Raw genomic sequence first — 16,520 nt, 5'->3', positions numbered from 1 at the left:
GGCTGCCTATAGCCCCATCAGGGCGGATGTATTGCAGTCTATGGATTAACCAGAAGCAGAGAGTGGGCCCATAGTGTGTACCAAGTCTCACCTGAAGAAGATTTTGGTCCAGAGGATTTCCAGCATGTACAGTTAATAACTCCGGTGCTATCGTCCACTATATGAGGAGGGAAAGAGACAAGGAAAGACATAAAACATCAATGTGAGTGTGTAAGGGACCATCCAGAATGCAGAACAAACACATTAAAAACTAACAATGCTTATAATGCTCATAGACTAGAATATAAAATAATCCAACAAAATAATCCAAATTGGCCAACTGACTTCTATTGGATAACCTATGGTTATAGCCTTCCAGTACAATACTACAACTCCTAACATTTTAGTTTTGTAACAGCTGGAGAGTCACAGGTTGGGGATCACTTGCTCAGAGACAAACAAATACCATACTCGGTTTGGCCCCACAGGCTTTACCTCCTTATCAATCGTCTTGGTCTGTACAGTCTGTGGTAGGAGAAGCTGAGCCATTAGTTGGCGTCAGTAAGCGGAGGAGGAAGGGGATGGGTGGGGCGGCTTGGCATGTGGCCAACAATCAGGAAGGTAGAAAATGAAATGTAAAATCAGAAAGGGCGTATTGTTTGGGTAATCAAGCAAGTGGCATGTTCCCATGTCTCCGCAGGTCTCTGCTTCTTGCATTATAGTCCTACATTTGCAGATAGACAAGGGAAGTTGCCACTTCCAGGCTGTTCATTGTCTATGCACTTCCTGCCCATATGATAGCAATAATCATCATCATATGCCATATTATACATGGTAATAGAGCGCTCAGACCTGTCACATGCCCTATTACATATAAGGCAATAGAAGAGTCCCCTTTAAATAGGTATTCCAGGGGAAAAAAAACTACTTTTCCCCTATCCACAGGATAGGGAAAAATAGGAGATCGCAGTGGGTCTGACCTCTGTATGCCCTGGCGACCTCTTCAGTATCGGGCCCCAGCTTCAGTATTATGAGTAGAGCTGTGGATATGGCACGTGACCTGCGGCTCTATTTATTCCTTTGGAGCAATGGAAAGGACCGAGTACGCAGGAATCGCACTGTACTCAGCTCCTTCCATCTGCTTCATAGGAATGAATAGAGCCATACCCACGGCTCGGGGCCCGATACGGAGGAAATGTACGCCAGGGCATATAGAGGTAAGACCACCGCAATCTTCTACTTTTCCCCTATCCTAAGGAATACTTAGAATACCACTTTAGGGACCGCAGCAGGACCCGACACCTTTGTGCATTAAATAGCTGCCATATTAATAATTTAATGGCCGCCATATAATTCTTTATTTCTAAGCAGCATCGATACAGGGGAGATCATTATCCCTTGAACATTTATCCTCGCTATGACAGGTGATCATGACGGTCCAAGCCAGAACCTTAAAGTGGTAACCGAGCATTGGTCGCAGACTACCCCTGTCTATTCACATTCACCAATTCTTACAACTTGGGAATGGAAAATTCTTACACCAATTCTTACAAGGTGGGAATGGAAAATACCTCCATAGCTGTAGAAAGCTTCCTTCTCTCTAACGCTGACAACCGTTCCTAAAATATCCACTTGTTTAATGGGATGACCATTGTAGAAAAAGATTCCTGTAAGGATACAAATATGGGTCAGTCTGAACCTGTAGAGTTTCATTACAATGGGTAGGAGTGCTTGTTCCTCCCCTCTTCCTATTGCTTGTAAGAAGTAATGGTGGAGTGACCCTGTCTATGTCTGACCTCTCCCCATTCAGAATGCATGCACATATGGCTGAAGTGAGCATACATGTGTTTGTGGAAAGGGGGGAGAGATAGCTATTGGCCAAACTAAGCATGCATGTGTACAGGAAGGCTTGAATGAGATGAAATGAATGGCTGTGATTTGTAATACACTAATGGTGGTTTTACATGGAACGATGTATCGTTCGAATTTGCACGATAACGGTTGAATTGGAACGGTATTCGTACGTGTAAACGATAAAGCGACAGGCGAAAAATCGTTCATTTTGATCTTTCAACAAGTTCTCAAATCGTCGTTGATCGTTCGCAAAAAATTCGCAGATCGTTCAGTGTAAACAGTCTTTGAACAATTTCACCTATGTGTGAGATAGGCTTAAGGGATAGCAAAACGATCGCAAAACGAATATTCCGTACGATGTATCGTTCCGTCTAAACACCGATCGTTATAAAAAAAAAATGTTCATTCAAAATCGTTAATCGTGCGATTGGGCGAATTATCGCTCCGTGTAAAACCACCATAAGTCATTGTCCCCCAGCCTTCAGCTGTCTGGACATGATGGGTGTTGCAGTTTTTCAATAGCTGGAGAGGTGCAGGTTGGGAGACACTGCATAAGTGATGGCTGCAAACTGAGAAAGGCCTAAAAAAATGAGGCAGATAGCCAAGAGACCAAGGAACATTCTCTAATACACCAGACATTTGTCTCACTTACCAGATACTTGATGAGACTCTTTTAGTTCCAGAATGTCTTTAATGTACAACTTGGCAAATGCTAGGAACACTGGATCCAACCCCCATAACAGTGATGGTATTTCTTCCATGGAAAGTGCGAGCAGTCGGAGACCTGAAAGACAAGATATACAACCCGAAATCATCTAAACTGAAGCTCTACATAAGGCATCTACAAGATTTCATATACTGTGCAGTCCTCTAAGGGTATGCTCACACTGAGGAATAGGCAAAGAATTTTAAGCTGAATCCGTGCCTAATTTTATGCGTATTCCGCTTGTAAAATATGAAATTCCGTCTGTAAAATATGTAAAGAGCAAGGTCCCATTGTATTCAATGGCATTTCCGCTCCGATGTTCTCACAGCAGAATTTACGTGTGGAATGTTCCACCAAAGATCCGCTTTCAAGATTCTGCTAGAGAAATCACATAGAAGTCATTGAGGCTTTGAATTTTGGCTTGTATTCTGCTTGAATTCGGCTCGAATTCCACGCTGATTTCATGCTGAAATCTTAAATTTCTCGCCTATTCCTTAGTGTGAACATACCTAATACAGAATTACCACTGCGGCACCTCCGGACCAACAATAAACTATAGGCTGCACAACCTGCGGCTCTCCAGCTGTTGCAAAACTACAATTCCCATCATGCCTGAATAGATAAATTGTGTCCAGCCATGATGGGGATTGTAGTTTTGCAACAGCTGGAGGGTTGTGAAAGCCAGAACTAAAGACTGACATTAAAGACGCTATATACATTAATCTGAACTCTGCAAAACCCTTAGGAACACTAACCATACCAGGATGGCAGATCTTGGGTGAAAGAAGGATGGGTATAATAAGCTGGCCTTACATATTAGATGACTATTGTCTGGACCTGACAATTTCAGTGTGACTGGCCTACCATCTAATGTGTATGGGGGCCTCCAGATTCACCGCAACAGCAGATATTGTGGGAATTCAGACATTTTGTATTTTATCTGGCCAATGCTTGTTCTCGGGGAGCCAGAGGAGTCTGAAAGCAGCTTTCACCCATCTTTCCACTGAGAATCCATAAATGCTTGACCATGTGTGCTTGTGTATGGGAAAAATTGGTAGAGATCGCTGTCAGCTGGTGCCCTTACATGTTAGGCAGAACCTGATAGGACCTGCTGTCCAACAAGTGAAAAGAAGTCATCTGAGCATACATGGCTGAATTACATAATCTATGAAAGAACACAAACATATAAACCAGTAGCCAACTCCCATTTCTGATCTGATAAATATTTTAAAACTATTAGGACCAGTAAGAACCAGTCTGAGCACATATCATCCTTATGATGGGGAATTATTAGTGTGGTAACCAGAGGTGGCTGTATGGTACTCACTCTTTGAAATCATAGGAAGATAAGTTCCCCAATGTAACATCTGTAACAGGGCCGCCTCCTACCAAGTGCCATAATATATAATAATGGGGTACTCTGTTGTGACAGATGACCTCTGGTACAACACCTGCTACTTCTGTCCCCTCTGAAACAAGAGCTGTGGAGTCGGTAAGCCGCAGCTCAGACTCCAACTCAGAACCCGACTCCTGAAATTTATCAGGAACCGACTCCGACTCCAGCTCCTTTATAGATGGTGAGTCAGATACCAGGGGAGTTATTTATCACACTGGCTCAGCAGCGTCTCCCTAATGTCCTACATGATCCTGCGGCGACTTCTGAGGGAATAAGGAAAGATATAACACAGATTCTCCTGTGTGTGCAGTGGATGCAGCCAGTCTCCAGCCTCCATGTCCTGAACGACTCACAACTAGACTAAATGGACCAGGTGGTCTTTCCCTGCTGACAATCTTCTATGTTTCTAACTATTCACTATACACAAAGAAAAACTACTAACAATCAGGGCTGTATTAACAGCTGCTGCTGCCCTAGGCACTAAACCTGAAGACGCCCCATCTACACGCACCTATTGGCGATACCAGACCTGACCAATACCACCATACCCCCCACCCCCCTGGAAAAGACACCAGATTTACTGGCAAGTCTGAACGGGAGGAGGGAAACTAAAAAAATAAAAAACAAAAAATTAGTTTTTTCTGTCCCCCTGCTCCCTGGTGCTGCCCCCCTTCAAGGTGCTGCCCTAGGCACCGGACCACGGGTGCCTAGTGGTAAATACGGCCCTGCTAACAATGCCCGATACAAGTGATATAGAGGTCAGCCATAGGTCTAGATTTATCGGCTCTCTGTCAGTGTCTGCGCTCCTGGATTATTGTAACCCCACAGGAACTATCCGCTCAGCCAGTCAGTGACTGCAGCTGTGCCCCGCCTCACTCACTGATTGGCTGAGCGGGCATTTTTGAGTGAGGCCGCGACATTAAAGGATCAGAAGCTCGGTGGGGGACCATGAGCCATGACGCTGCACTGTGGGGGCATAGGGGCGGGTAAATAGGACTTTTTAATTATGTCCCCAGCACCCCCTGTCCCCTCTGGATTTTTCACTGTTGCCCAAAATACCCCTTTAATTTCTGCCTCTCTCCCTCAAAACACACACAGCCTGCTGCAGCCATAGCACACTGAAGTAAATCACACAATCTTCTCCCAGAGAGAAAACACCACACTGAGAAGAGAGGTTACTGTTACACAACTTACTGCTTCTCCTCCTTCTTCTTCTCTATATTACACAGGATATCTTCATATTACACTGCTGCTCATATATAATCATCCAGCATCCAGGAAGAGAACAGCACAGATCTCCCCCCACACAATGGACTCTTCCAGCTCTGAAACAAGATGCCAAATGGTGATCAACAACTTTTCCCCAACCCCCCTTATCTAATAGGGCCAGTTCTTTATTACTCATATATGAGGCCTGTGTGCCCAGGAAGCTGCTACCCTCAAAAGTTATAATAGCTTTATTTCTGTGATGGCTTCTTCTTCTACAGCCCAAGAGGGGTCTTTTTTTTTTTTTTCTTTTTTACCTTATGCTGACAGATGCCAAAAAGTGTTCCACTTCCCCCTCCCCATTACACAATCTGCTGGTGGGGCTTCCCTCTCTCTATACACAGATAATAAACTTATATGATCAACCCCCCTCCCTCCCAGCAGCCAATTCCTAACTACTCTCATTCTATATGCATTCTATACACCTATGGGATCTGCCCTCCCTGAAGACTTGGGTGTCATTCCTACATGCTGAACTGTAATCTGCTGTGTACAGGTTAACCCCTTAAAAAAGCCAGGGCCCAGCTACTGTTTTCCCAGCAGCTATGTCCTCAAATTTATTACCATTACTAACTCCTAGATGGTGTAGATATCTTATGTATTCAAGGCATATTGTAAAAAGCTATAATAAATTCCTTAGAAGGTGCACTCAGGGGGTAGAGTAAAAGACTGTGAAAACTTCACACTAAAGCCACACATCTGCATCTCTGCCTGGCTTCACTATGGAGTGTATCTGCACGACACATGTGCGGTTCTCTATAAGAAAGCCATTGTGCTGCAGCGAGCTCCCTGGTGTATAGCATACCAGAGAAATACAAGGTTTCCTGACTCATCTGAGACTTGTGGTCTGCACAACCGCTTCCCCAGAATGAAGAAATGGCAGTAAAAGTTCACTTAGAAAAGTAAGACCAGCTAGGTTCACACACAGTAAATAAGAGCAAAACAGGGCGGTAAAATAAGCAAAAGAGCTCCTGAGCTCTTTCTCCTCCTGATGCCCCTCGCCTGCACCATATTGGTATATGCCCCAATGCACACTACCGCCAGGTGCTTTTTGGCTTCTGTCCCCATTGAAGTGGTGGCGACCAGGAAGCACTGAGGAGATCTCATAGATGTTAGGAAGGGGTCCAGACTATGGCTGTATTATCCATAAGACTGACTAGGCCGAAGCCTAGGGGCCCTGCAAGAAGAAGGACCCAATCACTTTTTTATGCTGAGATCCTGTTAGTAACAGTTTGTTACCCGCACCCTAGGACTCTAATGGTGAAAGGCACCTTAACAAGTAATACATTATATATATATATATATATATATATATATATATATATATATATATATACACACACACACACACACTGCCAGAGGAGGTCAAAATATCCAAAAGCCTAGGGAGCACTACAGAGTACTCTTGCATTTCAGCGCTTCTATTATAAATTTGATATAGTGTTTCTCTGAAAATAAGACAAGGTCTTACATTACTTTTTTTTCCTCTGAAAAAAGGGGTAGGTCTTATTTTGGAAAAAAAACACAGTATGCCCCTACACTGTGGTCTAGCTCTATACTGTAGTCAGCCGCCATACTGTATGACCCACTGTTAGGCTTCTATACTGTAAGTTCCTCTGTAGTAAGGGATCAAAACTGTATACCTCCCTCCCTCCCCACTCTGTAGCCCCCCACCTTTAAGTAACACCACCCCATACTGTATACCTCCTACCCTCTCTGTAGTTGTCCCCCATACTGTATACATCTGTCTCCCCTCTGTAGTTGTCCCCCATACTGTATACATCTGTCTCCCCTCTGTAGTTGTCCCCCATACTGTACACATCTGTCTCCCCTCTGTAGTTGTCCCCCATGTATATATCCCCCCTCTGCAGTAAGGCCCACCATACTGTATATCCCCTCCCCCTCTATAGTTGTTCCCCAATACTGTATACATCTCTCTCTCTGCAGTAAGCCCCCCATACTGTGTACCTCCCCTGTAGCTGTTCCCCCATACTGTATACATCCCATCTCTGCAGTAAGGCCCCCCCATACTGTATTCCTCCCTCCCCCCCTCTGTAGCTGTTCCCCCATACTGTATACAGTACATCCCCCCTCTGTAGTAAGGCCCATAATACTGTATAGCTCCCATCTCCCCTAGAGTTGTTTCCCATACTGTATACATCCCCTCTGTAGCTGTTCCCCCATACTGTATACATCCCCTCTCTGCAGTAAGGCCCCCATATGGTATACCTCCCATTTCCCCTATAGTTGTTCCCCCATACTGTATACATCTACTCTCTGCAGTAAGGCCCCCCATAATATATAGCTCCCATCTCCCCTATAGTTGTTCCTCCATAGTGTATACATACCCTCTCTGCAGTGGGGCCCACCATACTGTATACCCCCTCCCTGCTCTGTAGTTGTTCTAACATGCTGTATACAAAGCTTTAGCTCTCCAGGCATAATGGGAACTGTACTTTTTGCAAGAGCTGGAGGGCCCAAGGTTCCCCATCTCTGATTTAGAGTTTAACAAGAAAGAACATATATCTAGAACAGGTTGTTGGAATATGTAAAGTGACACACGTGACCAGAGATGATGGTCACCATTAGCGGTTTATGACTTGTATGATCTGATGACCCGGATAAGAGCCACAACCACAATATTCCAATGTGACTTTGATGTAAAGAATGAGAGCTGTCATCTGTGACGGAATGAAGAATCGCACAATTTTTACAGATTGTAGACTTACATACGCCACATGCCAAAAGTTGTGACCCTCAAAGGGATTCCTGTACTGGGCCGCAAGAATGTAAAAAGGGACTGCGAACCATGAAGAAGACTACAAGGAATCGCCACGGGGAGAGGACAATGGGAGCCAGCGAGAAATGTAGAGCGCGGTAATACGGTACGTCTATATACATAAAGGTTATTATTATATAGGAACGCTGTGGGTTATTACACTGTATAAAGTTATAATTAGACGCTTTTACAGAACTTTAAAAACATATGTATAAATCCTGCTGACCTGCCATACCAAAAAGTGACCATAATCCGGGCTGGAATGTGTCTGCATACTTATATAATGCATGGAATACTATAATAGAGTACTTTATTCTATATAGACGTATATAATAAAAGATGTATCCTGCACAATGCACTACAACAAAATGTGCGCACACAATGCACAACAAAACTCTCTAGGCCAGAGATAGGGAACCTTCCGCCCTCCAGCAGTTCCAAAACTATAACTCCCATCATGCCTGGACAGTAAAAACTTCCCTATCCCTGATATGAGCTGCATATGTCTCTGTAGACACGCGGCTTGTCTCTCAGTGGGCTGGAGGCTAAAGCAGCTATGCAGGGTTCACATGAGCACCTGTTCGGTACCCTGAGCAAAGAAGTGCCAGTGCGAATCTGTAGTCACTGATGACCCCTTCCAAACCGCTGGTACCATTGCACCGGCAGCAATGATCCATGTCCAGTCCTGGGGTCCGCTTCGCTCCTGGTGCTGGTATTTGCGTAAAAAAGAACTTTTATTCTGACGGCGCAGTGTCAAAGAGGCGGAGCCTACAGCATCCTTGCCCTAGACCCGTAGCACCTGTTTCTTCTTCTTCAACGCCTCTCATATTCTAAGCCACAACCCTAGGATAAATTACCATGAGCTGCTAAAGAAGAGAAGCGCTGCAGGCCTAGGGGACAGATGCTCTAGGCCCCACCCCTTTGAAAGCACACCGCTGGGAAAAAAGTAATTTTTTACTCAAGTACCGACACCAGGAATGGCACAAGGGTCACGGCTGGCAACACAACGGTAATAACGGTTTGAGGGGTCGTTATTGCCTACAAATTCCCTTTAATTAAAGTAATTTAAGGGGAACACTGTAACCACCTCTTATAATGTGCACTAAGGCTCCTCCTTTTCATTGGATAAAGGCGTATTCCTCTCAAACATAACTTTTCATATGTCGCTGCCCATGGTGAGACTAACAATTCATTCCATACTTGTTACTATCTATTAAGTCTCCTTCCCCCAGTTCTCAGCTTTCTGCTGAAGACACAAAAATCTGTGTGTGATCATTTCTCTCATCACACACAGATTTTTGTGTCATCAGCAGAAAGCAGCAGCTCAGAACTGGGGGGAAGGAGACTCGGTAGATAATAACAAGTACGGAAAGAATTATTAGTCTCACCAAATGCAGCAATATATCAAAATTTATGTTTGAGTGGAATACCCCTTTAATGTAGTGGTACCCTAATTTATAGGGAACCAGTTCTAGTACTAGGTTCACGTTAACGTTACATGGTACTTTGCATATTTACAGGCAGATTTTATCCTATGGGATGTAATCCCTACATACTATACAGCTCATTACCATGGATTAACATTCCTACTACCTCATGCTTAAAGAAAGCGAAATAAGCAGCTTTTACAGCAGACACTATCATGAATTCTATCTCCACAACTACAGATCCGGCACCAACAACACAAGCAGGGAAACATTTAGGTGCCATCCCGACACCCTGGAATCTCCCGGACTTTGCCAGGGCTTGTAAATCTTATGAGTCAGTCAAATCCGTAAGGCGTTACCTCTGTGCGTAAAGCAGAAGATAATAGACAATCGGAGGCTTATTATTTATGTAATGAACAATTGTCTAGGTTGCATAATGTGTCTCCTAGAACAAGGCAGGATTCAATACTACTGCGACATGACAGACATAATAACAATGCTGCAAGTGAAATGCGACTGCAGCTATTGCAGCAAGACGGCTGGGATCAGCACACAGTCTATAGGTATTATGTACTAGAGGGTTCCAGGTCAGTCCTCATGAGGGGAGGATGGTGAAGGGCGCCAGGTGCCAGGGATAGGTGGTGAAGGAGGCTAGATGACCCTGGTGCCAGGGATAGGTGGTGAAGGAGGCCAGGTGACCCCGATGCCAGGGATAGGTGGTGAAGGAGGCCAATGACCCAGTGCCAGTGATAGGTGGTGAAGGAGGCCAATGACCCGGTGCCAGGGATAGGTGGTGAAGGAGGCCAGGTGACCCCGATGCCAGGGATAGGTGGTGAAGGAGGCCAATGACCCCGGTACCAGGGATAGGTGGTGAAGGAGGCTAGATGACCCTGGTGCCAGGGATAGGTGGTGAAGGAGGCCAATGACCCCGGTACCAGGGATAGGTGGTGAAGGAGGCTAGATGACCCTGGTGCCAGGGATAGGTGGTGAAGGAGGCCAGGTGACCCCGATGCCAGGGATAGGTGGTGAAGGAGGCCAATGACCCAGTGCGAGTGATAGGTGGTGAAGGAGGCCAATGAGCCGGTGCCAGGGATAGGTGGTGAAGGAGACCAGGTGACCCCGATGCCAGGGATAGGTGGTGAAGGAGGCCAATGACCCCGGTACCAGGGATAGGTGGTGAAGGAGGCCAATGACCCCGGTACCAGGGATAGGTGGTGAAGGAGACCAGGTGACCCCGATGCCAGGGATAGGTGGTGAAGGAGGCCAGGTGACCCCTAGGTAGAAGTGGGTCTACCTGCTGGTGTGGATATAGACTGGCAGCAAGATAGAAGAGTCAGATATAACCAGCAGAGTTGTGGCTGACTGCCCAGGTTCAGCAGTCTAGGTCAAAAAGTACACAATGGAGGCGACGCTGGGAGAACAGACACAGAATACATTTACTATGGTAAAATCACACAAATCACTCGGACACAGCTGAGGAAGTAAGAGCAGCCTTAAGGTGGGTTCACACTGCGGAATTCCGGCGGATTCCGCTCATACCTGCTCACGGTTGCGCGCATCTCTGCCTGTGCCATAGACACCCCTCTATGGCCAGGCGGATTCCGCATTCTGCCAAAAGAAGTGACATGTCAATTCTTTCGGTGGAATGCGGAATCCGCCCGGCCATAAGGCACGCTACCGCGAGCGGGTATGAGCGAAGGAATCCACCGGATTCCATAGTGTGAAAGTGTAAAGGGGTTATCCAGTGCTACAAAAACATGGCCACTGTCATTCAGAGACAGCACCACTCTTGTCTGGGGTTCTGTAACTCAGTTTCATTGAAATAAATGGAGCTTAAAGGGGTATTCCCCCCCAAATTATTTTTGCATTAATATGTTGCCCACTCGTAGCTTTCCATCTTTCCAATATAAACTTATTATGGATTCTGCACAGTTTTGCTGCTATCTAGATGCATTCACCCCCCCACCAAATGCAGAGAATCATCAGCTCTCAGTCCAACCCTGACACGCTCCCTGCTCCTGGCCCGCACCCTCCGGGACGGCATCACGTGTCCTCAGTCTCTTCAATGGGCTGGGTTAGCGCTTGTACCCCAGTCCACTGAAGAGAGGGAGGATAGTGAGACAGTCACAGCTGCTGCTGCTGCTGTTCACTGTCTGCCTCACTAAGAGCACCCAGAGCTCACCCACCCCGCACCCTGTATCCCCCCACTCCCCGCAGCTCACCCGTTGGCCTGTGAGTGCAGCCCCCCCTCCCCACCCCCCCAAAGCGATCTCCCGGCGACCCCCGTCCCCCTCCCTACAGCCCGATCTCCAGGTGCCCCCCCCCAGTATAGCCCGCAGCCACCCTCCATCACCGATCCCTTCCCCCTGCGTCTCACCCGGCAGAAGCTATGGCTTTCCCAGTTCTTGCAGAACTACAGCTCCCAGCATGCTCAGCCTTCTCTCCGTGCATGCAGGGAGTTGTAGTTCTGTCCGAGCCGGGAGAGCCGGCCTGTAAGTGCATGTGATCCCAACCATGTAATGCTGCCTGCCGCAACCATGTAATGCGGCCGCCCGCATCGCCACCTCCGCACTGGCGTCTCACCCGGCCGCCCGCATCGCCACCTCCGCACTGGCGTCTCACCCAGTGCGGCCAGTGCGGAGGTGGCGATGCAGGCGGCCGGGTTACATGGTTGGGGCAGGCGGCATTACACGGTGGGGGCAGTCGGCAGGCGGCATTACATGGTTGGGATCACATGCACTTACAAGCCGGCTCTCCCGGCTCGGACAGAACTACAACTCTCTGCATGCACGGAGAGAAGGCTGAGCATGCTGGGAGCTGTAGTTCTGCAAGAACTGGGAAAGCCACAGCTTCTGCCGGGTGAGACGCAGGGGGGAGGGATCGGTGATGGAGGGTGGCTGCGGGCTATACTGGGGGGGCACCTGGAGATCGGGCTGTAGGGAGGGGGACGGGGGTCGCCGGGAGATCGCTTTGGGGGGGGAGGGGGGCTGCACTCACAGGCCAACGGGTGAGCTGCGGGGAGTGGGGGGATACAGGGTGCGGGGCGGGTGAGCTCTGGGTGCTCTTAGTGAGGCAGACAGTGAACAGCAGCAGCAGCAGCTGTGACTGTCTCACTATCCTCCCTCTCTTCAGTGGACTGGGGTACAAGCGCTAACCCAGCCCATTGAAGAGAAGGAGGACACGTGATGCCGTCTCGGAGGGTGGGGGCCAGGAGCAGGGAGCGTGTCAGGGTTGGACTGAGAGCTGATGATTCTCTGCATTTGGTGGGGGGGTGAATGCATCTAGATAGCAGCAAAACTGTGCAGAATCCATAAGTTTATATTGGAAAGATGGAAAGCTACGAGTGGGCAACATATTAATGCAAAAATAATTTTGGGGGGAATACCCCTTTAATTGCAAACCACACCTGACCTGGAGACAAGAGTCATGCTGTCTATGGAAGAAAGTGGCCATGTTTTTATAGCACCGGATAACCCCTTTGAATTGGTTATCAAAGATTAGGGGAAAAAAACTTCCTTGCAAACATAAGTGCAAGAAAAGTTGCTATTGACTGTAGCATTATCTATGGCAGTGTTTCTCAACTCCAGTCCTCAAGACCCCCAACAGGTCATGTTTTGAGGATTTCCTTAGTATGTCACAGGCGATATAACTAAAGCCAGAGCCTCAGGTATCACCACCGCTGTTCTTTGTATGGAATATCCTGAAAACATGACCTGTTGGGGGGCCTTGATCTAAGGGGTTAAACAGAATCAGACCAGGATGGATATTTTGCTACTATGCGGCCTCAGCCTTCCATGATAATTGATGGAGCTGTGCGACATGGTGCCTCCCGATCACATGACTAGGAATTGTTGGGTAACCCTGATCCCATCATCTATCAGTGGCTGATGGTTTGTGGGAAACATTCCAGGATAACTTTATATATTCCTCATGTAATCCTGTGTGGCTGGTACTACATAGTGACTGACAGGGCTTATATATGTGTATAGAGACAGCTGTCAGTCACTGTGTAAGGAGATCAGATTCCACAGATACACAAACTAATGAAATGCTAATAAATCAATAGACCCTTTGGCTCTGTATAGCCGGGATCAGCACGCTGGAGATGGTACATGTACACAGCCTGCAGGTAGTGAGCACTGCTGGGGTGTACACACATTGCTTCCTAGGTCACGTTCACATTGTATGACCTTTACTTTACACCATTTATATCTTTAGTAAATACTTTACACAGGGTTTAGGCGACCTCAGCAGTTATCCAGCTGTCCTGCATTCACTCACATAGCATTCAGGGTCAGAGTTCAGGCAGCGCCCAGAGGTCAATAGAAACCTTGAACCTACCGATTATCTCTTCTGGGAAATGCTCAGGAAACCTGACTTTATAACGGTTAAAAAGAAAAAAAGAACTATATATAGTGACAGCAGAGACAATATGTGCTTGAGCAGCCCTGCAGTTCCCAATGCAGCCATTTATGCCAGCAGAGGGGCTGTGTCACCTCATTACTGCTGCCACTTTAATGATCCCTTAGATGGGATCTTCCCTTATTAACAAGTTATCACCTGTCTAAAGACATGTCATAAGACATAAGAAGTCATAACAGTCCAGACGGTTTTCAACATGCGGCTCTTCAGCAGTCGTGAAACTACAAACTTCAGCATGCTTCCCTGTCCAAGGAGGAGAATGATCTGACAGTAGGATCTTATCTTAAAGGGGAACTCTGGCAAAAATTATTTTCACATTTCAAATAAACCCTCTTTGAGAAAGTGATTAAGATTTGTAACTTACTTCTACTTAAAAATCTCGAGTGTTCCAATACTTATCAGCTGCTGTATGTCCTGCAGGAAGTGACGTATTCTTTCCAGTCTGACACAGTGATCTCTGCTGCCACCTCTGTCCATGTCAGGAACTGTCCAAAGCAGCAGCAAGCCTCATAGAAAACCTTTACTGCTGTGGATAGTTCCTCTCACACAGGAGGCAGCAGAGAGCACTGTGTCAGACTGGAAAGTAAACACCATTTCCTGCAGGACATACAGAAGCTGACAAGTACTGGAAGACTTGAGATTTTTTAATAGAAGTAAATTACAAATCTATATAATGTTCTGGTACCAGTTGATTTTTTTTGTGACAGATCTGTGATCTCCAAGCTGTTGCTGTGAAACAACATGGACTGACAGCTGCTGCCTCCTTATTCAGGCATGCTGGGAGATGCAGTTTTACAAGAACTGATGTTAGGATGACAGGATCAGAGGCCTCCAGCTTGCTCTGGAGTTTCATAAGAGTTAAAGGTACAGGGGAGTTTCTGGGACTTGTAGTCGTGCACTATGCTGGCCACCAGACCCTACATGTGATTGAGTGATAACCCTGTGTATGGTGAGGTCTCACTGCCACAAACCCCTCTGTCTGCCATGTCACTTCTGCTTATAAATAGTCTGGGGCGGGTTTGGAAACACAGCAGGACATCTGACAAGACAGAGAGGTTGGTGCGCTGATTTATCATTTTTAATAAAGTTCGAACAAAAAAAAAATTGTTGCTACGGAAACGAGGACCCGAGTGCGCGCATCCGGCAGGAACGGCCTAGTGCGGACAGCGCGCCACAGCGCGCCCCACTGGTGTGTACCGGAGCACAAAACGCGAAACCGACCACCGTTCTCGATCTATGAGACTGCCGTCACTTATTTCTCTTCGCTGTGACAGGGAAAGAGAAGCTGCTGTAATTGTTAATAAAGTTTAGGCAAGAAAAAAAAAAAAGCTGTTGCTAGGGAAACGTTCGCGCTCCCGGCAGAGGCAAGTGAGAGGGGGCACGCGCGGAGAGGAAGTGTATGAGGCGGGACGGGACGGCTCCTCCGTGCGGCTCTCACCTCCTCCTGTGCCACTTCTGTCGGGTTCCGGCGTCCGGTTAGGCGTTCGGGTGCTGCGCCCTCCTCGGCGGGTAACTCCCCCTCTTCTCCCTCCTCCTCCTGTGTGGCCGGGCCGCGCTCGTCTGATGGGCTGGGCCTGACACTAATGTGTGAGCTACCCGCGGCCTTCCGATAGGATTTACGGCAGGTGCCTACCGATCAGCGCTCCTCCTCGTCTCACTGACATTATCCAGACTCCTGCTCCTCCATGTCCTCCCTCATGTGGATGGGAGCTCATAGGACTCGTCAGACATAGACGAGGAGATCTACTTGTATCATCACAGGGATCCACTGAATCCCACACTGAGCGGTGCTTCCACTAAAGAGATCTACAAGGAATCTACTGGTCCTTACTGGGATCTGGTGCTCTCGCTTCCATAAGAGGGATAACATTGGATCTACTATTTATGCTGTCCTCATAGCCATCAAGGAGGATCTACTGCTGTATATCCAGCATAGAAGCATCTGTTGGTATATCTGTTATCAGAGGGATCAAACACGATCCAGTCCCAGTGTGGTCAAGCAGGATCTACTCATCAGAGGTCTCCTTACAGGATCTACTCATCAGAGGTCTCCATACAGGTTCTACTTATCAGAGGTCTCCTTACAGGATCTACTTATCAGAGGTCTCCATACAGGATCTACTCATCAGAGGTCTCTATACAGGATCTACTCATCAGAGGTCTCCATACAGGATCTACTTATCAGAGGTCTCCATACAGGATCTACTCATCAGAGGTCTCTATACAGGATCTACTCATCAGAGGTCTCCTTACAGGATCTACTTATCAGAGGTCTCCTTACAGGGTCTACTTATCAGAGGTCTTCATACAGGATCTACTCATAAGAGGGCTCCATACAGGATCTACTTATCAGACGACTGAGTACAGGATCTAGTCTTGTATCTAGCCTCATAGACCCAGCAGCTTCCAGTCTGCAGGATTTTGCCCCCTGCCGCCGCTTCCCATTGATCAGTAGGGGCATGAAGCCAGCAGCCCCCCATTGAGGTCTCCATCCATTCAGGGTTGCGGTTTTTCAGGGAGCGGCCACCAAAAGCGGAGGAAATGTCTTTCTTCAACTTTCGTAAGATCTTTAAGCTTGGTGGGGACAAAAAGAAGAAGCAGTATGAGCATGTGAAGAGGGATCAGAACCCTGAGGAGTTGTGGGAGATCATAGGGGAGCTGGGCGATGGAGCCTTTGGAAAAGTGTATAAG

General features: G+C 47.2%; 2 protein-coding genes across 5 annotated transcripts in view; one reads left to right on the top strand and one right to left on the bottom strand.

Moving 5' to 3' along the window:
• STN1 (STN1 subunit of CST complex) overlaps nucleotides 1–15,494 on the bottom strand; it is a 27,324-nt gene extending 11,830 nt beyond the window's left edge. The window contains exons 1-4 of one of the 3 annotated variants that reach the window (XM_069980151.1): nucleotides 15,268–15,494; nucleotides 2,486–2,617; nucleotides 1,551–1,646; nucleotides 92–157 (exon numbers count right to left, since the gene is read on the bottom strand). In XM_069980151.1, the coding sequence (XP_069836252.1) occupies nucleotides 92–157; nucleotides 1,551–1,646; nucleotides 2,486–2,594 (271 nt within the window). In that variant the 5' untranslated portion in view covers nucleotides 2,595–2,617; nucleotides 15,268–15,494. Of the gene's footprint in view, nucleotides 1–91; nucleotides 158–1,550; nucleotides 1,647–2,485; nucleotides 2,618–3,294; nucleotides 3,316–5,129; nucleotides 5,215–15,267 lie in introns of those variants that run through there. The other 2 variants (XM_069980152.1, XM_069980153.1) reach the window with 2 other exon arrangements.
• Nucleotides 15,037–16,520, top strand: part of SLK (STE20 like kinase) — a 50,048-nt gene continuing 48,564 nt past the window's right edge. For both annotated transcript variants that reach the window (XM_069980149.1, XM_069980148.1), the window contains exon 1: nucleotides 15,037–16,520. In XM_069980149.1, coding sequence (XP_069836250.1) covers nucleotides 16,371–16,520 — 150 coding nt within the window. In that variant the 5' untranslated portion in view covers nucleotides 15,037–16,370.

Source organism: Dendropsophus ebraccatus, chromosome 8, assembly GCF_027789765.1.
Source record: "Dendropsophus ebraccatus isolate aDenEbr1 chromosome 8, aDenEbr1.pat, whole genome shotgun sequence".
Taxonomy (NCBI): Eukaryota; Metazoa; Chordata; class Amphibia; order Anura; family Hylidae; genus Dendropsophus; species Dendropsophus ebraccatus.
Note: the sequence above shows the minus strand (reverse complement) of the source record. Positions and strands in the feature narration are given on the sequence as shown.